This window comes from Myxine glutinosa, chromosome 4 (genome assembly GCF_964187855.1).
Source record: "Myxine glutinosa chromosome 4, kmMyxGlut1.1, whole genome shotgun sequence".
In the NCBI taxonomy this organism is placed as follows: domain Eukaryota; kingdom Metazoa; phylum Chordata; class Myxini; order Myxiniformes; family Myxinidae; genus Myxine; species Myxine glutinosa.
Genome location: NC_136264.1, coordinates 10,511,642 through 10,536,106, shown reverse-complemented (window position 1 = coordinate 10,536,106; position 24,465 = coordinate 10,511,642). Strand labels below are relative to the sequence as shown.

Here is a 24,465-nt window from a genome sequence, read left to right as displayed (position 1 = left end):
TTAACCGAGGACTTTTCTGTGCCTGTAGTCTGCTGGCCGTACATGCTTGGTGTGCAGTTTGAGTGATGGCGAAGGCAAGTTACTCGTGTGCAACACCTGCAAGGATTGCTATCACTCAGGCTGCCTGCTTTCACCATTCCTGGATATTACCAAGGTCTCCTGGTACTGCCCCAAGTGCATGGCGAAGGTCTGAAGAGCACCAAGTAATCCTTGGCAAACACCCCTAACTTTCAGATGCACCACTTTTCTCAGTAACATTAAAAAAATATTTACAGGTATCAAGGGTCATGGACAAGGAAAATGCCAGTGGGGTGGGACAATGCATCAGCAGGCAAATGACAACAAATTGATGAACCACAGTACAAGGAAAGGGTTTCTAGATGAGCATGGGCTAGACCAGAGAGGTGCAAGGTCAGAGGGCAAGAGGAGCAAGAACTGCATAAAGCTGGTTAAAAAATAATAATAATAAACCCGAGGCAACCAACCTGTATTTGGCGAGGAAAAAGTAGATGCCGAGACTCAGCTTTCACATACGAAATTCCAATGACACCGAGGTGGGCGTATTACAGAGCCTTGAGGAGGGAAAGATGGGAAGCAGCAGCAGCATTCCACAGTGGAGAACCATATTCCTCGACACCCCAGATGAAGACTTTGCACACAGTTATTATCTGAGTAAGGCCTTTGTCCTATGGAGAATTCTGAGGTGGCTTCTGGCTTTGGTGGCCAGCTTGGCACTAAGATCTGCTGAAGAGAGATCTCTGGTAGAGAGCGTACCTCTCGCAATGGCTGACCACATAAATGTGTGAGATTTATTTGCCTGCCGATCATTGGTGAGGACATGGGTCTTTTGTGCATTAAAATAATGTACCAAGTAGATGATCATATCAGCAGAAAGGGATGCTGGTGCAGCCCACCTAGCAGAAGAGTGTGAACTCCTGCAAATAGTTTAGTCATCTACAGTGTTGTACAGTGGTTAATCCAATAATGAAGGCATTTGTATCTCTGAGCCAATAATTTATTAATTAAGGTTAATCCAATAATGTATCTCTGACCTGATTCTGAGGGCATTTCACTCTCAATCTCACCTCAGGCAGGTTGGTGGTCTTTCTGTCTTCTACCGACTCCTCTCCGGTTTTGCACCCCCTGCTCTGTCTGTACTCTGTCTGTAATTGTGAAAGATGATGGGAATAGAGCCTGTGATTGATGCTGTGAAGAGGAACAGGTTGAGATGGTTTGGTCATGTGTTGAGGAAGGATGACAGTGACTGGTTGAGAAGAGTGACGGAAATGAATGGAGAAGGAAGTAGAGGACGGGGAAGACCGAGAAAGACTTGGCTAAAGATGGTGGAAGAAGAAATGCGGGCAAGGGGGTTAACAAGGAGAGATGCAGAAAATAGGGCAAAATGGAGAAGATTGTCATGGGGACCGCAAGGCTAACCCCCGCTCTAGCAGGGAAAATGGCCTTAAAATGCATGTTGTTGTGTTGTTGTTGCTCTGTCTGTACTCTGTTCCCCAAATATTCCTGCATGACGCCCAAAATCTGCCATCAACCCTCTTCTGGTAAAACTACCAAAATCAAGACTCTCTGCTCACCATCACTCTTTCATTCCTCTTTTTTCCCCACCTTTGGAACAACTTTGGAACAACAATTCCTCAATTCCGTTTTTCTTTCCTGAAACTCCTAGTAGTGTTCATTTGTTCTATACCATGTACCCCCTTTTTCATTCAGCAGTTTCCGAGAAATAATTTAATTATTTGTGTTTAATCCAAGATGGCTGCCATACCACGTGACCTATGACGTCACAACTATCATAAAACATTCTGCATGCGTATCACTCCTACCCTGAAAGTTTTGTCTCAATTGGACATGTGGTTGCTCAGAACAACGAGGTTTAGCCCGTGCGGACAGACGGACGGGCGGACATAATAACCTTCGATGGCGGAGGCATAAAAAAAAAAATCTCAAGAATAGGATTTACCCCAGAACACTATCTTGAGCGATCTGAGGGATAAATATGGCATGAGATAGTATTCCATCCAAAGCAACCTGCTGATTATGAACACACAGGAAATCTGATAGCTAGTCTTTGAGGGAACTTTTGATACCAATAGCTGACAGTTTTGAAATTGGGCAGGGTGCCAGACAATCATATGCATGGGAGATGACCAGTGAGATACACCTCACCATGTGTTTGAGATGGAGGGTATTCAAAGGATGTACTGTTATAAATGATGCAGTTGCTAGCATTCCGTTGTCATTCTGTTTCATTTTTACTTACTTTACCATGAACCAGCCTCGCTGATCGGCACAAGATTTACACCATGGATATCTTGCACCGATCAGCAGGGCTGGTTCATGGTACGTAAGTAAAAATGAACTTTTATTTTGGATGTAAAATAAAATGTAATTCTAACACAAGGACTGTGATGCCAGGACGTTTTGAATTATGCAATTTAAACTCAACATCTGTCTTCGTAAGATAATACAAAATACCGTATCATCCTTCAAGCTTAAACTCCGAGCAGTTAAAACGGCGACTATTTCTGGGATCAAGACGTGCTTTGAGGATCACACTTTAATCGTGTGTGGCCTGTAATGTATTGCTATGTTCCTGGTCCATGTTTGTGGTTTGGTTCCGTGTTTTGTGAATGACCATATGCCCTTCCCGCTCTGACGGGATCGACTGTGATCTCGCGAGTGCACGCCTCGCGGCCTTGGCCTTACCACTAAAGCAGCATACTACACTGACTAAAGGGATTTTAAACAGTATCACGGTATTTTTGACCATTTTCAATGGTTGCTCGGAGACATGGCAGCATGTAGAATCGTTCTCAAGGACTCGCAAGACTTAAAACTGAACCACCTTTAGAGGCCATTTTTCCCTGCAGAGCAGGGGTTGACCTTTTTGGCCACCTTGGTCCCCTTTTTGAAGCAATTTTTTTTGGCCGGATGCTCTCCCTGCCACCAACCATGTTAGTCGCCTCTTGTGACGCACAGGGAATTACCAGTGAACTGGTACTCAATTTGCCGACCTCGGAAGGATGACAGGCTGAGTCAACACCCTGGTGTTAATTCAGCGATCGACCGGGATTCGAACCCAGGATCCTAGGATCCCAAGCCAGCACGTTAACCACTAAGCCAACACCAGGCTTCACAAAACTAAACAACAGAAACAGATATATAATTAAATAATCACTTGCAGTTTCCGTTAAAAAATATTTTTTGCGCCCGTGAATACGCGAAGCACAGGGCGGCGAATGTACAAGCGGATCGCGAATACGTGAAAATGTTAACCGCGAATACCCAGGGCACCATCCGTGAATAGCGACACCTGAATGTCGGTGTATATGAAAATGTGTATGAAATATTGACCTTGCACATGGTATATGCTTGGGAGCCTCGGTGATGTGCGTTTCTGTCTACGCAGTCGCTGATGACTCGCCAATAAGTGATGAAACCGGTCCGGCTGCTGAGAGGGTGTGTAGCATTGGGATTCCTATGTTTGTACTACTTGCCACAACTGGTCCGTCCAGGCCACATCCATTTTACCATTTGAGACTTTGTAGTCAAATCTGAAACAAACCTTTATTATAGTCGAGGAGAATAATCTCAAAGGTGCTCTAAAAGTCACATCAGTGGTACTTAAATGTTACAAGCTGTGCTTGTTAAATGTTACAAGCTGTTAGAAGCTCCAAGCTGTGTTACAAATCAGCCTCCAAGCTGTGCTCCAGGCCAGGGTTATCTTTGACCTTTACCCACCACAACCAGCCTGGATGACACCCCATTGTGATTTTTCACCAAGTTGTGACCAATTTTACAAAATAAGGTGTACGCGCATTATACCAATTTTGAACATACGCATGATCTATAATCCATGAATTATAGTGCTACATATAGCTAATTTGGTATCAAAATCACTGGATTAATGAGGCTTATGTTAATCAATATTGTAGCTTTTTTGACATGAACATACAAAATAAGGCGAAATATAGCAAAATCGTGTTTTGCTTTAATGACCGAAAGTGTACTATAGTTTCTAAAACTTCGTTATATACATGGTAAATGCTGACAATGTTTATGTCAAAACCTTCCCAGTTCATTTCTGAACAAAATGACAGCTTATAGTTTACAACCCCAAGTCAGCTAAGCAACATCGCCATCAGACTCTGGAGGGTCTTTGCCTAATCATAAGACCTCAATTCTGAGGGTTGGCTAACGATCAAGGACTTGATGATGCAGATATCCAAAGGCTATCTGAGCAACTAGCAAAGTCATTGGATGACAGTGAGGAGCAGGATACCCCGTTTGAAGTGATGCAACAGCTGGCAGATGAAGTGGAAAATGCATATCTACTGCAATTACTGGAGCAGTATGATGAAACTGCCACCACCAAGCCTCTACTGGAGACATTACATGAAAATGGTTCAAATATTGCTACAGTTCATATATGCGGAACGCAAAAATGAACGCAAATACATCAATCAGCCTTCCTTGCCATGGTGCCGTGGATTGCCCACTACGACCATACTTACTATATGAGATGAGGAACAGTCTACCTTACCCGTCTTCTACCGACTCCTCTCCGGCCTTGCTCCGCCAGCTCTCTCTGGGCTCTGTCCCCCAAATATTCCTACAGGTCGCACAAGATCTGCCTGCAACCCTCTTATGGTTAAACTGCCAAAATCAAGACTCTCTGCTCACCTTCACTCCTTCATTCCTCTTTTCTCCCGCCTCTGGAACAAACTCCCTCACTCTCTTCAATCCCACTCCTCCCTCCAGGTCTTTAAAACGGCTGTTCACCATCATCTCTTATCTTCCCCAATCCAAAACCTTGATCTTTTCTACCCCCGCTAATTTCACCCCAAATCCACTTTTTTGAGGTGCCGACTTCTTCTCTGGAAGTCCTTGGGGTCCTTGCGTTTTTTACCTATCCTGCCCCCCCCCCCCCCCAGGCCCTCTCTCTCCCACACATCTCCCGATATCCCTGCTCTCAAATGTTGTGTTTGTGTGCTTCCTCCCCTTCTCTCCCCATCTTGTCGACCGCTCCCCTTTTTATATACTTTGTTTGCTTGCTTGTTTGTTTGATTTGTTTGTTTGATAAATGTTAGCTCTTTCACGAGCCTCGACGCTGTATACAAAGAAAAAAAAATGTATGCAGCGGATGTACATGAGCTGAAAATTTCCAATACAGATGTGTACCAGTCGTTGAAGGATGGAAATTTTGTTGTGAAAACTACAAACAAAACATTCAATCAGATCAGTACTGATTTGGTGTTGGAACATGTGAACAAGGTTAGCAAGTTAGCAGGTGGTCTCGTTGGGATTGTACCATTTCAGACAGTGCCAGGGACAAATGGTGCTCGACATACAATGAGCGTAGCCGTCTCGCTGATGAGACTTCCTTCATGTTCGGCTTAATCAATCATAGGAGAATGTGAATATGCACCTTCTGCCAACAAGGATATCGGCACTTGAAGGATCAAAAGAGACAGAGAAGTTGTTCAAAAGCTGGTGGATCAACTTGAACGATTCTCCGTCTAATTAAAAATAGTCAAGACTTGACATGCCTTTCTAGTCGCGACATTGCCACTGAAAACATCAAGACTGTTTTGCTCACAATGCAAATACATGGTGAACGCAAGATCAGAGAGTTTATAGAGACCTGGATATGTACAAGGGAAGTGGGGTTCCACACAACAAAGCTGAAACAATGACAAAGTGTTAGTCTCAAAACAATGTACATTGAGAACAAAAAAGATCCGACACAAAGGGGCAAAACAGCAAAAGTGCTCTTTCAGTGGCTTCTGGTGCCCAAAGATGCTGGACGTGAGATGGATTGTCTCATGAACTATCACCAGTCCCACTCTCCATAACAGACACAGCTGGAAATCTATGATCCACCAACAAGGCTGCACTTGGAATGATCCTAGAGGAAGATGTGAGCGTTGAGACCCTTCCGACTTCAGAACTTAAAAACTTGCCCCATTATTGATGAGCAAGTGATTGGAAAACCAACGGGGACATAGACATTTGGGGATCTTTCTGACGCATTCAGTAATGCAGTATTCAGTCATTTCCGTGAAGGATGCTCAAGGGTAGATGTCGTCTTTGGTAGATACAGGAAAGAGTCGATTAAATCTGGTACCCGAGCAAATCAAGCTGGTCCAAGCAGATCTATACGCCGTAAGATTGATGGCAGAGATGTTCCTTTACCTGTCAGCTGGAAACAATTCATCGACCTCCCAGCCAACAAATATAATCTGAGTGAATTTCCGAGTGCGCAAATTCTGATCAAAGCAAAGGATATTTTGCAAAATTGTGAGTTAATCACATTGGAGGCGCTTTGCTGATGAAAATACTGCAGAATCATCCCAAGGATCAGACTTGAATCGACTCGAGAAGAGGCGGATACACGCATTATACAACATGCCGAGGCAGCAAGCATATCGAGCAAGGTTCGAGCATCTCATCGTCTCATTTAGAGACACACCTGTGTTGGTGCTCTTGGTTCACTCTGCAGCACAACTGAGTGAGCATGGCAAAAGTCCACATGGAAGGCATTCCAGAAGCATGCCGCTCGATTGAATAATCGTGGATGTGGATCTCTTTCTGAGGCCACAGAGAAACATGTGGAGGAGTTCGTTTGCCAAGTATACTTGCCAAACACGAATACTACAGCAATCACCAATCATTGCTACAATTGATGGAAGGAAAGTTAGTTGGCATATGTAGTAAGATGTACTTTGTCTGTGGCCACTGTCATTACGCTCACCAGAGGAGAGGGTATTGCATTTGAGTCCATTTGTTTGTTATTCCGGCAAGTATGTTGGTTGGTTGGTTTGTCTGTCTGTCTGTCTGTCTGTTTGTGCGCAGTACTACGTCTACATCGTTGCACATAGCATCGCCATACTTTACACACATATTTGCCTTGCCCTGGAATAGACTGTGCCACGTTTTTATCTCTTTAGTCTCAAGGTCAAGCTCAAGGTCACCCAAAACGTGAAATCAGGGGGGTCGAGTTTTCATTTAAAATATATTTCAAACCACTATAACTCTAAAAGTACAAGAGATATGCATACACTTACTGTTACTGACATATAGGAAGTCACATGCGACATTTCATTTGGCACCATGACCTTTGACCTTGAGTGACCTTGAAAGGTCAAACTCAAGGTCAAATTGTTTTTTTTACTAATAACTGTCAAACATTATCCGATTCCCTTCTAACCAACACCAAAATATTCATTATTCAATTCCCGAAAAATAACACGTGGCATAAAATGGTCAAAAATGCTTAGTTTTAATTATTTTTGGGGTCAAAGGTCAGGGGGCCAAGTTTTCATTGAAAATATATTTCAAACCACTATAACTCTGAAAGGACAAGAGATATGCATACACTTACTCAGTTACCTTCCATTGCTTAGCGTATATACATGTATAGATTTCCCACCATTTTGATCCAAAATGGCCGATAAAAAAAAACAGTACATTCCGGCAAGTCCTCGGTCTCTGACCGATTTTTCATTTGTTTGTCTGTCTGTTTGTCCGCACAGAATAAATATGATTTTCTCTGCAACCGTTGGTCCAATTGACAGGAAATTTTCACCACAGGTGCACCTCCTCCTGTATAATTTTTAATGATAATTATGACATAATAGGTCACGTGGTATGGGTGCCATCTTGGAAAAACCGAAAAAATTTGCACCTCTATATCTCTGAAAGCGCTGCGTAGAAAAAATTGAGACATGGCTCATTGTAAAGAACTCTCCATTGGGAATAACATATGTTAATGATGATGTCATAGGTGCCTCCATTATGATGTCATAATTCGAGAAGTACAATACTTCATCCAATCAAGATGAAATTGGTTGAGATTGGGGCAAAAAACTTCATCCGATTAAGCGTCATCTCAGGATAAATTGGTTGAGAAAAAATAAATGATGTCATCGGTCGCGTGGTTCGGCCACCATATTTGTTTTACAAAGACCTAAAAACCACTAAAAACACGTCCTGGCGAGAGTCTGCAATCTCTGATTGCTCTTTTTTGTTATAGACTTGTAAACGGAAGAGGAGGAGAAAACAACTGCTTGGAAATTTGTGTTTGTGGCAATTGAAAAGCCAGTTTTCGTAAAGCAGAGCAATGAGAGCCTCATATTTCAGGGCATGGTATAGTTGCATTCAGGGTTTTGTGCATGTGCGCTTATGCACACACGCCCAAACTATTTGTACATGGTAATGGTGTAAGCCTTTGGTGTTTGGGTCAGAAGACAGAGTGGGGTTTGTGACTAGTTATCCCTACACTTTTTGACAAAAACAGATGGGTTTTGTAATTGGGTCCGTCTGTCTGTCATGCTATCTCCCCTAAACGGTTGGGCAGAAATTCACCAAACTTAATAGTTCTGATCACCACATGGCAAGAAGTTGCAAGAGCAGTATCATTTTTGGCCCTGTCACCTGGGGTGGGGTCAAAAGGTGAAATACTGTACTTAAAAATGCAATTACGAGCACATTATCAAACATTTTAAAAATGAAACATTTTATATAATTATGCAATCAGCATTGTAACGATCTTTTGGATTTGACCCCCCTGTTTATGCCCTAGGGGGTGCGGACTTAGGGTCACAAAAGTCAAAATGGGGAAAAAATTGGCTCAAAATTTGATGTTGGATCATTCCTGGTGGAACTTTATACCATCTTTCAACTTTGCTTTTTGTGGGAAACATGGGGATTGACTTCATTCTAGTTTGTATTTGTGAGTAATTGATGTTTCTAGTTTCTCTTACATTTTAATTTTTCTTGGGTCTGTCAAGTTGTGTTGTACCTTATTCCTACGTCCAGTTTTCAACATATCCAGCATTTTGACTTGTTTTGCATGGCTTTTTTTTTTGATATCACCTTCTGTCCTGTAGGAATGCACCAAGCTGCAGGATGCATTTGGCTTTGAGCAAGCTACTAAGGAGTACACCCTGCAGAGCTTTGGAGAGATGGCTGATACCTTCAAGGCAGACTACTTCAATCAGCCAGTGCATGTATGCTTTGTTCTTGCATTTTCACTTTCCATACTTCTCATTACTATTTGTCTTTTTATATTACTTAAGTACCTCTTAAGGAGGTTCATTATCCAATGAAAGCAGTTACAACACAAGCTTGCCATTCATTGGGTGATGGTAGAATTGGTGCTATGTCACAGGGTCTCCCAAAGACAGCTTTGTGATTGGCCAACTGATTCGGCCCACCCCTTCATCATCATCATAATCATCATCATCGTCATCCAACACAGGCATAAGCCTGTGGTCACCTCAAATTATACACCACCGGAACCACTGCCGCTGCTTTCTGGGAGGAGGTTAACAGGAAATTTGCTCTTAACGAAGGCTAGTGGAGCATGGATAAACTCTGTTTTGCTGGCCGAAACGTTGAGCCTTGTGGTACAACCAGAGGCTAGAGGACTTCCTTATTATGGATTCTGTGGATATAATTCCCAAATGCCCATTATTACCTGATATATATATATAGTATGAACCTGAAAGTCTCCTTTTTTTTTTATGCCTCCGTTGGCGGGAGGCATTATTTTTTCAGGTTGTCCGTCCGTCCGTGATAGGTTTTTGTTACCGCGATAACTTGAGAATGGCGGAAGGGATCTTAGTCAAACTTGGTGCAGGTATGTATAATGAGGTAAAGATGAACTGATTAGATTTTGCGGTCATGAGGTCAAAGGTCAGAGGTCATGTTAGGTAAACATCCTATTATCGCGATAACTTGTGAACCAGTATTGGGATTATGATCTAATTTGGTACACTTGTGTAGAATGATGTAAAGATGAACTGATTAGATTTTGGGGTCAAGAGGTCAAAGGCCAAAGTCTGTAATAGGTCTATAACTTGAGAACGGCTGAAGTTATCTCATTCACACTTGGTACAGGTATGTATAATGATGTAAAGATTAACTGATTAGATTTTGGGGGCAAAGGTCAAATTCCGCAAAAGGTCTATAACTTGAGAACGGCTGAAGTGATCTAATTCACACTTGGTACAGGTATGTATAATGATGTAAAGATTAACTGATTCGATTTTGGGGGCAAAGGTCAAATTCCGCAAAAGGTCTATAACTTGAGAACGGCTGAAGTGATCTAATTCACACTTGGTACAGGTATGTATAATGATGTAAAGATCAACTGATTAGATTTTGGGGTCCCAAGGTCAAAGCCAAAGGTCAGAGGTCATGTCAGGTAAAAATGTGATAACTTGTGAACAGCTGAAAGGATTTAAATCAAACTTGGTGCAAGTATTATAATGATGTAATGTGGGCGGATGCATATTGGTCGATGTCGTGACGTCGAAGAGTGTCGTTCTAGTTTTTAACCTGGAAGTGTACTTGTTCCCGCATTGTTCATATTTCATTACATATTAATATTATTCCAATCGTATTTGCTCACATCCTCATCCTAAAAATATTTTTCTAAGTCTGAACCATGAGGTTGGGGAGACAACTTGCAATTTTTGCCTTTACATGTGGTACAGTGCGAGTGGCTTGACCACTGGCTCCTGCCGGAGGGAGGGGTTATTCGGGGTGGTGGTGGGGTGGGGTGGGGGGGGGGGGGTGGAGGGAGTGGAGGGAGGGAAATCCTCCGAGTGTGTATATCCATATTTCTGCCACTTTGTTGATACCTTAAAAAAATATCACTTCTGTCTAAAGCTACCTACTGTAGTATTGCTAATTTCCAGTGAAAATGATCATACGTCATATGAAAAGATACAATTTCTGTATTTGCATGTATTAGTTACACCCTTTTCATACTGGGGTGGCAGAAAGGGTCATTCCTCTCTGGGATATATAGATTACAGTAGATCTATGGTCAGGCCTCATTAACCAAGTTTCTTGTGGAGCGCTCGCCAAGTGGTTTAAGCATTCAAGGAAGCACTCCATTCAAAACCGTCGATAAGGAACGGCTGGCTTGGCAAGCGCTAGCTAGCTGCTTTGTATCTGAAGACACCCTGGATTTCCTCCCTTTCAGTTTCATATTAAACACATTGGCGACTGTTTCAAGCAAACATATTTGTGGTTTATAATATTTTTACTATTGGTAGGGGTCGTTGCTCCAACGAAAATGGCACGATAAGCTATTTATAACCGTTGACAGGCATTTGTTCAAGGAGGAAACACCCCTGGCGGAGGTGGGATATTATTAGTATTAATATTGTTATGTAATAACATTAATATTATGCTATTATATTTGGTGTTGTTATTAGAAGCGGCCTTGGTAAAACGCCACGATCAAGTTATCTTAACACGGATATACTGTGGCTTTTTCCTACGGTTTGTTTTACAACTACAACAAGGCCGGCCATAAAAACCGCAGTAACAATAACAACCTCCATTTAACCAACAATAACCGGCATAATTGCCGACAGAGGCCGAACGTTCTCGATCGAGAGCTAAACCCCACCTCTAAGGAATAGCAAGCCGGCAGGCCACGCCCCAAGGTTCGTCATTGGTCAAGCAAGACGATGGGGCAATTCGACTTTGCTCGGTCATTGGTCGGTGTGACGTCACCAGGAAGGTTCATGAGCAGGAGGAAGAAGACTCTTTCTCGCGGTCTGGCTTTTGTCCCTTTTGTGCTGGCGCTTCTGGCTAGTGTGCGCTTTGGAGGAGAGGGAAGGAAGAAGAAGAGCGCGTATCTGCTCTATGTGTGGTCTCTTGTTTCTGCACGAATGGGAAGGTTTTCGTCATTGTTGGTCCCTACGCTCGAACAGACAGCTGGCATTTTTTGGTGTGCTGACGCTGAGAGAGAGCGGTGTCAACACTTTTGATCGTGAGGAAGGGCTGCACTCGCGTCGTTGATCGGTGCCATTGTGGGGGCTTCGACGCGCGGTCCTTTCGTCGGCCATCCTCATCCTGCACTGCCGATCTGACCAGTTTTGACGACCGCCAATCACCACAATCCACAAGCACCAATCTTGGACCAGACCTGAGTGCCGGCCGGCTAAGGGAATTTTATTTTGTTTTATTATCTTTCCCCTTGTCTGTTTTGGTGTCTGAGTGGAGATGTCTCACCGTAGGAAATATTCGATTCACCTTCGCATTTATTTTATTCTTGCATTTACTTTCATTAAATTCATTATTGTTGTATTTTATTTGTGGTGTCGTGTTTCTTTATTTGTGGGTTTTGGGAATCAACCCGTGTGGCTTCTGTCTGAGGTAAGAACTTTGGTTCCCTCACTCGCGCGCGACGGACCAACTACCAGTTTTGGCTCTGGGCCTCGGAATTAAAGGACCGTTATGGCTATTCGTCACCCAGCGGTGTTCACCGCCGGGGCTGACACGACATTATTTTTCTACAACAAATGATGTATCCATTGGATAATTTGTCCACAATATCACCTTTACTCATAGTTATGACTTGTGAGAGAAGCATAAAGATTGTTGTCATCAAGTTGGATCAACAGCAACAACAACAATGATAATAGTAACGTAAAATCTCAAATAATCGAAATTATATCAAAGGTATCCCCTGTGACAAAATAATCAGAACAGACTTTATAGCCTGTTGATTCTTGTTATTCCGGTCTCTCGGTGCTTTTGCGTCACTTCCGTTATTGTCTATTCCTTGGTGATGAATTACTTTCGGAATAGTGAAAAATGGCCCTTTTCACCCTCGCGCGTCGACTCACAAAATTGGAGGCCTAATTATGGGTTAAAGGATTGTATTTCCTTTCAGCAACATAAACTTTCCTTTCTACTTGGCAAGCAAGATGGTGGAAGCATTTGGCATTGTGGGCTCTGTGATCACGTAAGAATTATTTTATGTATGTAGAGACGGGGAAAACAAATAATTAGCTGCAAAATCCGCTTGTTTTTCCTTTCTTGCAATGTTTCCATTCAGCTGGTTGAATCAAAACCAATGCCTTGAAGTGCGTGAACGGTAACGTTAAAATGCTCTTGCACTGATCGTGGGTGGTACTCACTTGTACCGACACGTTTTTCATCCTTTGAAAGCAAACACACATGCCATGGTGGTAGGCCTTGCTGCAACAGCTCTGCTTGTGAATTGACACCGCAGTTGTAACGTCGTAAATCAATCTACGTGATCCACAACAACCCTCCCAAGATTCCTGCTGCACAGTGATGCTGTTTTTGCTATATTGGCATCCTGGGGGGAAAAATGGAAAAACTTGCACCATTGGCCGTCAGCTTTCATTGGAATTGCTGGAATGTAATCCATTATCCAATTTTTTTAACTAGTGTGTGTGACACTTAACTGTCTCACTATTCCTCTCTATACTGATTCGTTTACCTTCCCAAGAATATTAAATTTTGAATATTAAATCGTATGTTACAATAAGACAATAGAGGAGAGGAAAAAAACACTTTGAAAGAGTTTGGCCTCTCTACTCTACTAAACTTGTATTCCGGTCTCATTGGTTTATATCCTGTTATGTTAACTTACTGACTTGGATGTGTTTGTCTCTTTTTCATATTACTCTTAGTTGGTGCCCACTGAAGTTGTAGAGCGTGAGTTCTGGCGCTTGGTGAGCACCATCGAAGAAGATGTTACAGTAGAGTACGGTGCAGATATTCACTCCCGCGAGTTTGGCAGTGGCTTTCCTGTGAGCTCCTCCAAGCACAGCCTATCACAAGAGGAGGAGGTGTGTCTTCGATATGTGGTGCTTTGATGTGATTGGTTAATCCTTTTCTTGATACACCTATGAAATTAATCCAGGCTGGTCGTGTTTTGCTTGAAAAACGATATCGCATGATATCCATCCAGTTGTTTTTGAAAGAATGCATTTTGTAACAAAACAGACACTGAGCTAATTATCATGCTATATACATAAAAAATATATATATATATATATATATATACACACACACACACACAGTGCATTCAGAAAGTATTCAGACCCCTTCCCTTTTTTCACATTTTGTTATGTTGCAGCCTTATGCTGAAATCGTTTAAATTCATTTTTTCCCTCATCAATCTACACTCCATACCCCATAATGACAAAGAGAAAACAGGATTTTAGAAAGTTTTGCAAATTTATTAAAAAGAAAAACTGAACTATCACATTTACATAAGTATTCAGACCCTTTGCTATGACACTTGAAATTTAGCTCAGGTGCCTCCGATTTCTCTTGATTATCTTTGAGATGTTTCTACACCTTGATTGCAATCCACCTGTGGTAAATTCAATTGATTGGACATAATTTGGAGAGGCACACACCTGTCTATATAAGGTCTCACAGCTGACGATGCATATCAGAGCAAAAACCAAGCCATGAGGTCGAAGGAACTGCCTGCAGAGCTCAGAGACAGGATTGTGTCGAGGCACAGATTTGGGGAAGCCTACAAAAAATTTCTGCGACATTGAAGGTTCCCAAGAGCACAGTGGCCTCCATAATTCATAAATGGAAGAAGTTTGGAACAACCAGGACTCTTCCTAGAGCTGGCCGCCCGGCCAAACTGAGCAATCGGAGGAGAAGGGCTTTGCTAAGAGAGGTGACCAAGAACCCGATGGTCACTGGTTGAGCTCCAGAGATCCTGTGTGGAGATGGGAGAAACTTCCAGAAGGACAACCATCACTGCAACACTCCACCGATCTGGGCTTTATGGCAGAGTGGCCAGACGGAAGCCTCTCCCCAGTGAAAGACACATGAAAGCCCACTTGTAGTTTGCAAAAAAGCACCAAAAGGACTCTCAGAATGTGAGAAACAAGATTCTGTGGTCTGATGAAACCAAGATTGAACTGTTTGGCCTCAATTCTAAGCGTCATGTCTGGAGGAAACCAGGCACTGCTCATTACCTGCCCAATACCATCCCAACAGTGAAGCATGGTGGTGGCAGCATCATGCTGTGGGGGTGTTTTTCAGCAGCAGGGACTGGGTGACTGGTCAGGGTTGAGGGAACAATGAACGGAGCAAAGTACAGAGATATCCTTAATGAAAACCTGAAACAGAGCGCTCAGGACCTCAGACTGGGCCAAAGATTCACCTTCCAACAGGACAATGACCCTAAGCACACAGCCAAGACAACGCAGGAGTGGCTTCGGGACAACTCTGTGAAGGTCCTTGAGTGGCCCAGCCAGAGCCCTGACTTGAACCCAATCGAACATCTCTGGAGAGACCTGAAAATGGCTCTCTACTGACGGTCCCCATCCAACTTGACAGTTTGAGAGGATCTGCAGAGAAGAATGGCAGAAAATCCCCAAATCCAGGTGTGCAAAGCTTGTCGCGTCATACCCAAGAAGACTCGAGGCTGTAATCGCTGCCAAAGGTGGTTCAACTAAGTATTGAGTTAAGGGTCTGAATACTTATGTCAATGTGATATTTCGGTTTTTTCTTTTTAATAAATTTGCAAAACTTTCTAAACTCCTGTTTTCTCTTTTTCATTATGGGATATTGAGGTAGATTGATGAGGGAAAAAAAAAGAATTTAAACGATTTCAGCATAAGGCTGCAACATAACAAAATATGAAAAAAGTGAAGGGGTCTGAATACTTTCTGAATGCACTGTATGTATGTATGTATGTATTCTGTATGTATGTATGTATGTATGTATTCTGTATGTATGTATGTATGTATGTACTGTATGTATGTATTCAGAAAGTATTCAGACAGTATATATATATATATACAGACTTGGCATTTAATATGGAATTTATTTTTTGTGGGGGTGAACTTACTTTTCAAGATGTCTTAGAACCAAAAGTTCATTGGAATTACGTTGAAATTGTTCTAGATTTTGTTAATGTGACCTTTAAAAGAAAGAAAAACCACATTTGACATTTCGAAACAAATAAATTGATCCTTGAAAGTGATGTAAACTGATATCGAACTCAATTCATGGACAGTACTGTGTTAAACTTCTGTAAGTTTTCCAGAAGTATCTCTTTATTTTGCACATTAGCCAAAAATTTTTTTAACAAAAACAAAAGTTAAATTATGACTGGGATTACGGACAGTAAAATTACAGTTCAGTACTTCGTGTAACCCCCACGAGCATTCAGGAGAGCACGTACACGTTGAGGCATGCTGTTCACGAGATTTGCCAAGGTTTGGACAGGAATCGCTTGCCATGCAGTGACAATAGCCTGCTGCAATTCACGCACAGAGGTCGGCTGCTGGTCCAAGTGGTCGATTTGACGCGTTAATTCTGCCCACAAGTTCTCTATCGGATTCATATCCGGGGACATGGCAGGCCACTCCATATGCTCTACACCACGGTCAGCAAGAAAGTGTTGGATCATGCGAGCACGATGAGGCCGTGCATTGTCATCTTGGAAGACAAAGTTTCCTCGAAAGGCTGCACGAGCAAATGGAAGCAATGTTTCTTCCAGAATGGCCCTGTACTTGAACTGGTTCAGGTTTCCATTCAGAACAACCAGGTCAGTTTTGCCCCCTGCATGAAAAGCAGCCCAAACGGTCACCCCACCACCTCCAGCTTGGACTCTTGGCACTATACAATCCTTGTTGTGGGCTTCATGCACTTGTCTGTGCACTTGGACGCGGCCATCTTGACGATAGACCAGAAATCTAGACTCGTCACTGAAGGTCACGTGATTCCAGTGTCCTGGCTGCCATTGACGGTGCTCTCTGGCCCACTGCAATCGGCGCTGGCGGTGTTGTCTTCTTTGCCGCGATGGTGGGTTCCAAGACAACCACCGGCAACATCAAGGATGGTAGTAATGAAAGCACCCAACAACTCTTCAGGATCCTCCAAAACCCCCAGACTCCCTAATATCCCACTCAACCTGTTCGTAAACTCCTCATCTACCCCTTTGTCCTTGAGCTTGCCAACATCCAGCCAAGGCTTGGATTGTAGCATTCTCATGGATTTGAGTCGCAACTTCAGAGTTGCTACAACAAGCTTATGGTCATTATTGAGAACCTGACCACTCAGGTCGACCCTGCAGTTCTCCAGGGATCATCAACGAGCACATTGTCAATCTCATTTTGCCACACTACCAGCGTTGGAATACCAAGTCCAGCGATGAGGCTGTAGGCGCTGAAACCATGTACCACTGTACCAGCCACCATGACTTAATTCAATGCCATGACTTCTTGCAAAGTCAAGGGACATGGTGCTATTCTATTTTCACAGTTCCAATTCCATTGGGACCAACACTTTCCTCATAACCATCCCTATCAGTGCCAATTGATGCATTGAAATCCCCCAAGATTAGAAGAGTATCTCTCCTGGGGCACTGATCAACCACAGAAGCAAGCGTGGCGTAGAATTTCACCTTCACAGTGAGATCACTTGCCTCAGTCGGGGCATTTACAGAGACCAGGGAAATGACACCCAAAGAGTGACAAATCCTCAGTTTCATTGACTCAATTATCATGAAAGTCAGCTTATTGGACACAGCTACATGACCTCTTTAGGCATGGTCACCATCAGAGCCACCAGACCAGTAGTAGGTACATCCATACGCCATGATCTCACCACTATCCAGTCTCCGAACCTCAGAAAGTGCTGCAATATTGATGTTCAAATGCTGGAACTCAGATGATAGCAGAGACAGGTGATCATCCTCTCTTAGAGTGAGGACATTCCAGGCACCCACCCGACGGGACCACCTCAGGTTAACTCGAGGTTTAGTGGACGACACCTCAGCACCACTCCGACATGCACCACCATAACCCAACCCAGGAAGGTTATTCCGTGCTTTTCCTCTTATTGTCAAGGAATAGGGGTCCTGAAGGCTTTGCCCAAATCCCGTCATCTGGTGAGCTGCCCTGCGAAGGGCAGCTGCACAGGCGGTACTCCCACAGAGTGGGCTTTCGTTTTTGTTTGCGTTCTTTGTGTATTTTGCAGAATGAAGTGTTTTACAGTAGCCAGAGTGAAAATCCTGCCACCAATCTAGAAAGAGATAACCTAACTGCAGGAGGACATCTGCAGACAGTTGGGCACTAGATATGGATGGCTGTTGGCTCACAAGGAGCTTCTCCGCCCTTTGACACCATCTTCTCAAATCTGGAAATAAGGCATTTTTCGCAAATCTGGAAATGAGGCCTCTTTCTCAAATCTGAAACCGAGGCCTTTTTTCTCAAATCTGGAAACTAGGCCTTTTTCTCAAATCCGGAAACGAGGCCTGGTGATGGTGTCCTAATACATTATAGTTTGGGGCCTTCCTTCATTTTGCCAAGTATCCACATAGGATGTTAAAATCTATGATGGCCAACATCCATGCTTAAAAGTCACATGATGCAAGGTGCAGTCTTAGAGCGTGTCACACAGGAGAAGGGTGTGGTGGTGGTAATATACACTACATGACCAAAAGTATGCCGACACCCCTTCTAATTAGTGGATTCAGCTGTTTCAGCCACACCCATTGCTGCCAGGTATATATTGTTACGGATCCGGGGGACGGCACTCCCGTTAGCAAGGGGGGTTTAATCCCCTTGTCTTGTTAAGCTGGCCGTCCGACCGGTCCTGCGGGTATGACGTCACGCCCGGTCAGCGCTGAATAGGGTAGTAGGCCGATTCGTCCTATGACCTAAGTACCAGCGTCTTCTGGTACGCAAGGAAATACTCCCGCCCGGGCCGCAGCGTAATTGATGGATTGCGCCGAGCGAAGCGAGCTGCGACACGGGCCGTTAACAAAAGACAACCCGATTGTAAGTGGTTCTGCCAAAATCGTGCCACAGATATTCAATAGGGAAAACACGAAGACGATCGGACGAGAATGAAAACCAAAGAATAAGGAGGAACAGGTATTTATTAACTACTATACAAAACCAAAGAAACCAAAGGAGAAACGAAAGCAATATACAGAAGAAGAAGAAGACACAGCGCAATTCTTAAACACTCTTACTTATACCCACAGGACAATACAGACAGACTCACACGAATAGGGAATTGCAGGCAGGAATGAATGGCTGGAAGGAGAAGGTTCAGGTGGGACAACGGGGCAGGAAGGTCCGGGCAAATGCGCAGCAGAGAGGTCCGCTCCAGGTTCACAGTTCGGAGCGAGCAGCCAGCAGCCCCGACGTATACAGCTTACACGGCAGGGGCTTCCTGCAGCAGCTCCGCGCAGCTCGTCTCTCCTGCCTTCTCACCGACTCTCCAACTCGTACCTTCTCTGTCAAACTCTGTTCGTGCCCCTCACTCATGAACCTCTCCCGCATCTCTCTCGTGTGGTCCTCGCGCCAAGGGTTTTATATCCACGCCCTTGGAACCCTCTCGCACCTACCAGACGTTTCTTGCCACGCCCTTGGAACCCTCTCAAACTCCCGAGATGTTTCTTGCCACGTCCTATCAAGCAATGCCCACCGAGCCCTGGTTGGTCGTTAAGGGCTCTCTGGCTCCACCTTTGATGACGAGGTGGTGCCACGCCCCCTCCTCGGCGTTCCGCCCCCTTTTTCCTGGCCTCGTGGGCAATGGAGTTTTGGGGCGAAGAAAACAGCCCAACTGTTACTGGCAGCGAACGCTGCCTTACCGCTACTGCACTTGAAGAGCGGGAGACGATTGGGGAAAATTGAAAGGGGACTATCTTATTTGATTGATGCAACGTAGGGTCACACTATTGGGAACACAGCCTTACCTGGAACACATAATAATGATATAACTAGAGAGAGATCCTAAAGTGTCCTACGTGTTTGTACATGGACTAACTAAGGTGCAATTTTTAATTAACAGCCAATTAAGGGGAAATGTACACAGGGGTCATTTATAAGGGAATTTACTACTAAATTTACATGTGAACGTTCTAAAAACCATAACAATATCATCAAGCACACGGCCATGCAATCTCCATAGACAAACATTGGCAGTATAATGGGCCGTACTGAAGAGCTCAGTGACCTTCAACATGGCACCGTCATAGGATGCCACCTTTCGAACAAGTCAGTTAGTCAAATTTCTGCCCTGCTAGAGCTGCCCCGATCAACTGTAAGTGCTGTTATTGTGAAGTGGAAACGTCTAGGAGCAACAACAGCACGGCCGCGAAGTGGTAGGCCACACAAGCTCACAGAATGGGACTGCCGAGTGCTGAAGCGCGTAGCGCGTAAAAATCGTCTGTCCTCGGTTTGCAACACTCACTGGAGTTCTAAACTGCCTCTGGAAGCAACGGCAGCACAACAACTGTTCGTCGGGAGCTTCATGAAATGAGTTTCCATGGCCGAGCAGCCGCACACAAGCCTAAGATCACCATGCGCAATGCCAAACGTCGGCTGGAGTGGTGTAAACCTCGCCGCCATTGGACTCTGGAGCAGTGGAAACACATTCTCTGGAGTGATGAATCACGCTTCGCCATCTGGCAGTCCGACGGACAAATCTGGGTTTGGCAGATGCCAGGGGAACGCTACCTGCCCGAATGCATAGTGCCAACTGTAAGGTATGGTGGAGGAGGAATAATGGGCTGGGGCTGTTTTTCATGGTTCGGGCTCGGCCCCTTGGTTCCAGTGAAGGGAAATCTTAACGCTACAGCATACAATGACTTCAACACCGACTGTGAGCCAGGCCTAATCGCCCAACATCAGTGCCTGACCTCACTAATGCTCTTGTGGCTGAATGGAAGCAAATCCCCCCAGCAATGTTCCAACATCTAGTGGGAAGCCTTCCCAGAAGAGTAGAGGCTGTTTTAGCAGCAAAGGGGGACCAACTCCATATTAATGCCCATGATTTTGGAATGAGATGTGTGATGTTCTGGTGTCCACATACTTTTGGTCATGTTGTGTATATGAGGGCTAAGCAGCAGACAGTCCGTCCGTTAACTTTTTGCTCTCTTTGCTATTCCTTTCTTACTCGGCTGATTGTTATGAAAATTGACAATTGAATACAAGAAAGTAGCCCGCACAATCGTTCAGGCTTTGATTTTTCAATTTCGGATCATGGCGGCCCCCAGGTGGGGTTACCCTCCAAACTTCGGATCCCTACTTGTTTGTAACTTATTTACCAACCGATTGCTCTGAAGCCCAATACAGCGCCCCTCTCATGGATGGCCCTCCACAATCGCTCAGGCTTCAATTTTTCGATTTTCTAACATGGGGGCTCCCATAAGGGGGGAGGGCGGGGGCGGAGAGGTTGGACAAATGAGTGTATGTGAGCTGTGATACTGGAATTCGGTAGTTTTACCAGAAGGGGATTGATGGTGGACCATGTCAGCCCTGCAGTAACCTGACAAAATTTTTTTTTAAAGCAAGGAAAAATGCAAAGTATGCAAGACCAGACAGGGGTAGTAGAAGACAGAGAGCACCCACCTCTCTGTGATGGCATAGTAGTAGCCCCATAGACTCAGCTTCATTGTGGGAAATTCCAATAATCCTGAAGGACTTGGTTTCCACGGCGTCAAGGTGAGCAAGATGTGAGGCAGCGGAGCCAACCCATCAAACTGCAGATGAAAGCCTTGTAGGTGGGTCGGAGCTCAGGTGTGCTACGGAAGGACCTTGCACGGCTGAGGATGCCCTATTGGCGACTGGCTTTGGGGGCCAACATCGAAATGTGATTTGCCCAAGAAAGATCATGGCTGATGGTGTTTGAATGACTGAACCTCCTTAAGAAAATAAATGAAAAGAATGAACCTCGTCAATCTCAGAAAGGATGTAGGCTTCCATAGAGAGGGTACAGCTTAGGGCTACTAGATTGATGCAGGCTCCCCCTGCCCCTCACCCTCCGTCTCTTCTTGGAGGGTACTTACCGCCTGGCATATGATGCTTGCGCAGTTCCAGATGATGACCATTTGGTGGTCCAAATGTGGGAGCTCAACCTTGCTTTGCTCGGCAGTTATGCTAATGGGTGGTGTTTTCATTTCTGAATGCGTAGATCTTTATCTGTATGCTACTTGCATAGTGGACGCTGTTCATTTGGCTGCACTACATGTGGAAGTTAGAAGCATATTGTATTTGGAACAGAATGACAGCATTGGTTATTGGAGGTTCCACTATCTCTCCGTTTACTCTCGGCAGGAGTACGCATTGTCAGGGTGGAACCTGAACAACATCCCTGTGCTGGAGCAGTCGGTGCTGGGGTTTATAAACGCTGACATATCGGGCATGAAGGTGCCTTGGTTGTATGTTGGAATGTGCTTCTCCGCTTTTTGCTGGCACATCGAGGACCATTGGAGCTATTCTATCAACTACCTTCACTGGTATGACTGCTGTTAACAAATTGTAATGTATATCAGCCTGAGGTTTGGTGTGTACTTCATGGCTGATAGTGTTTCAATTGCGTGCATATGTATTGTTAATGTCTGGCTTCCTTCTTGTGACTAAAGTGCAGTAAATGGCCTTTATTTTGATTCAGCACATTTTAATGCAGCAAAACTTAGCATATTAATACTCTGTCGCTTATACCCACTCGCATGTTGTAATTGGAAAATTAAAGGTGCAAATTCTGCAGTGTCATACAATCTGAGGTGGTTGGAGACATTATCCTGTTTTTTGCCGGAACATTGTTTTCTTCATCCATAATCCATGATACAGCACCAGCATGGCAGGTTTGAGTAGTCCCAATCCGAGCGAAGGAAGCATGTGACTGCTGGTTGCATCGTTTCTGGCGAGTGGGGCTGTGCTGCTGATTTATTTCTCCCTGGAGGTTGGGGCAGGAATTTGGAATGTGCTCATGGTGCCAGCGATAGCTTGCCCTTCTCATCATTGAAAGACCCCATGAGATCGTAAACGTCCAACAGCTTATGCTAGCGAATAGTGTACCCACATCTTAACGGGAGAGCATACTGATTTATTTGATGCGGTAACTAGACACGAGAAAAGTAAGTCCTGTACTCTACCCATGAACTATCCTGCTAGCCCATTTGATTGTGATTAACAACAAACAAATGAAAAGACAAGGTTGAATGATAAAATAACTTTTCGTACATTTTGTCCATTTGCATTATTTTTCTGGCTTCGTAACGCAATAATACGCGTGTGTTGGTTTTCTGCCCTTTGGCATCTCTGGTCCCTGCGCTCCTGGGAATCTGTTTGACTGCGTTTGCAAACTGTTTGCTTGTTCTTTTGATGAATGCAACTTTGTTGCTAAAACACCTGTCGAGGCTTTCTCCACGTGACAAATCTCACTTGGTTGTGCCTTTGCATTCGTTAGTTCCTTCCATTGATAGCGGTTGCAGTCTGCTTGTTACCGGGTTTTAGATTGACCATTAAAGGTAATCTGATGAAGAAGTTCCATCTGCATTACTTGGTCCTTCGTAGGTGTAAAATTTCAATTCAAGGGGTTCATTTTGGGTTATCTTTAACAGTTGACGATGGAACTGTAAAGATTTCCATAAGAGGAATTTAAATGAGGACCTTGGCCAATCACAGAGGCAGTTTGGGAAGATGATGAGACATGCAGTTTGTTTTGAGAGCTGCTTGCAGTTTTCATCGTCTGTCTGTTTAAGAAGCGATCTGACGTGCAAATCAGACTTGTTATATACAGTACTGACAAATTTTGAGGTTATTAAATTTTTTGATTTTTGTTTTGACGGTTTAAGCATTATTTGTTTTTCCATTTTGCTAAATAAGTCATTTTTATATTTATTCCATTTTCCTCCCATTTTGTAATGTCCTTTAACCCGTGCCCACCTCGCAACTCCATCCTCTCTCTTCCTCCTCTCCCCCCCTCCCCCTATTTATTCCTCCTTTAAGGGGTAAAATGTAGATCGACCCTAACATGGCCTTTTTTTACTGACCAGGGGAGAACCAAAGACTTGGTACGGGGTGCCATCTCGCTCAGCTGAGCACCTTGAGGAGGTGATGAAGAAGCTGACACCAGAACTGTTTGAAGCCCAACCTGATCTGCTGCATCAGCTCGTCACCATCATGAACCCCAATATTTTGATGTCACATGGTGTTCCGGTAGGCATCCTTCATTTTAGTTGCTGCTGCTTAGAATTGTATTTGATCATAGCACTGTGCCCACCTATGTTTAAGATTTGTCTCAGATCAATATTTTTGTGTTTATTATCCCCATGCTTGTTCAAAAAAAATCAAAATAGACGAGGGGGTGTTGTAATCGGCTCTTGTCTGTCTGGCTGTCCGTCATGCTATCTCCTCCTAAATGGTTGTGCAGAAATTCACCAAACTTGGTAGTTGCGATCGACACATGGCACAAAGGTGTAATAGCAGTGTAATTTTTGACTGCGCCTCCTGGGGCAGGGTCAAAAGGTGAAATACTGAAAAATGCAATTATGGGCACATTTTGAACATTTAAAAATGAAACTTTGTCTGTGCAATGAACATTGGGAGACGCATTAAACATGTAGCGATTAATGTTTTTATTTGTATATATATATATATTTGGATTTGATCTACGGTCCATCGACTTCGCTCTAGTATTTCTTTCACGCAAACATGACAAGGAAAAAATAGGTTTGATATATCAGTGGTAAACCTTTTGCACGCATTCGGAAGGAAAAAAAAATACTAAAGTCAACACTCTCTCAATCCTTGGTGGCAATCTTCATCTCCGATGGGATGTCCAACTCTTGCCTTTTGGGCTCCTGCAGTCTTTTTGAAAATAAATGACTCA

At 43.9% G+C, this 24,465-nt stretch overlaps 1 protein-coding gene across 1 annotated transcript in view; it reads left to right on the top strand.

Moving 5' to 3' along the window:
- Window positions 1-24,465, top strand: part of LOC137424414 (lysine-specific demethylase 5C) — a 192,450-nt gene that overhangs the window by 48,500 nt on the left and 119,485 nt on the right. Inside the window, exons 9-13 of the mRNA XM_068111843.2 lie at window positions 29-187; window positions 8,910-9,029; window positions 13,488-13,646; window positions 21,906-22,087; window positions 23,630-23,792. Coding sequence (XP_067967944.2) covers window positions 29-187; window positions 8,910-9,029; window positions 13,488-13,646; window positions 21,906-22,087; window positions 23,630-23,792 — 783 coding nt within the window. The remainder of the gene's footprint in view (window positions 1-28; window positions 188-8,909; window positions 9,030-13,487; window positions 13,647-21,905; window positions 22,088-23,629; window positions 23,793-24,465) is intronic.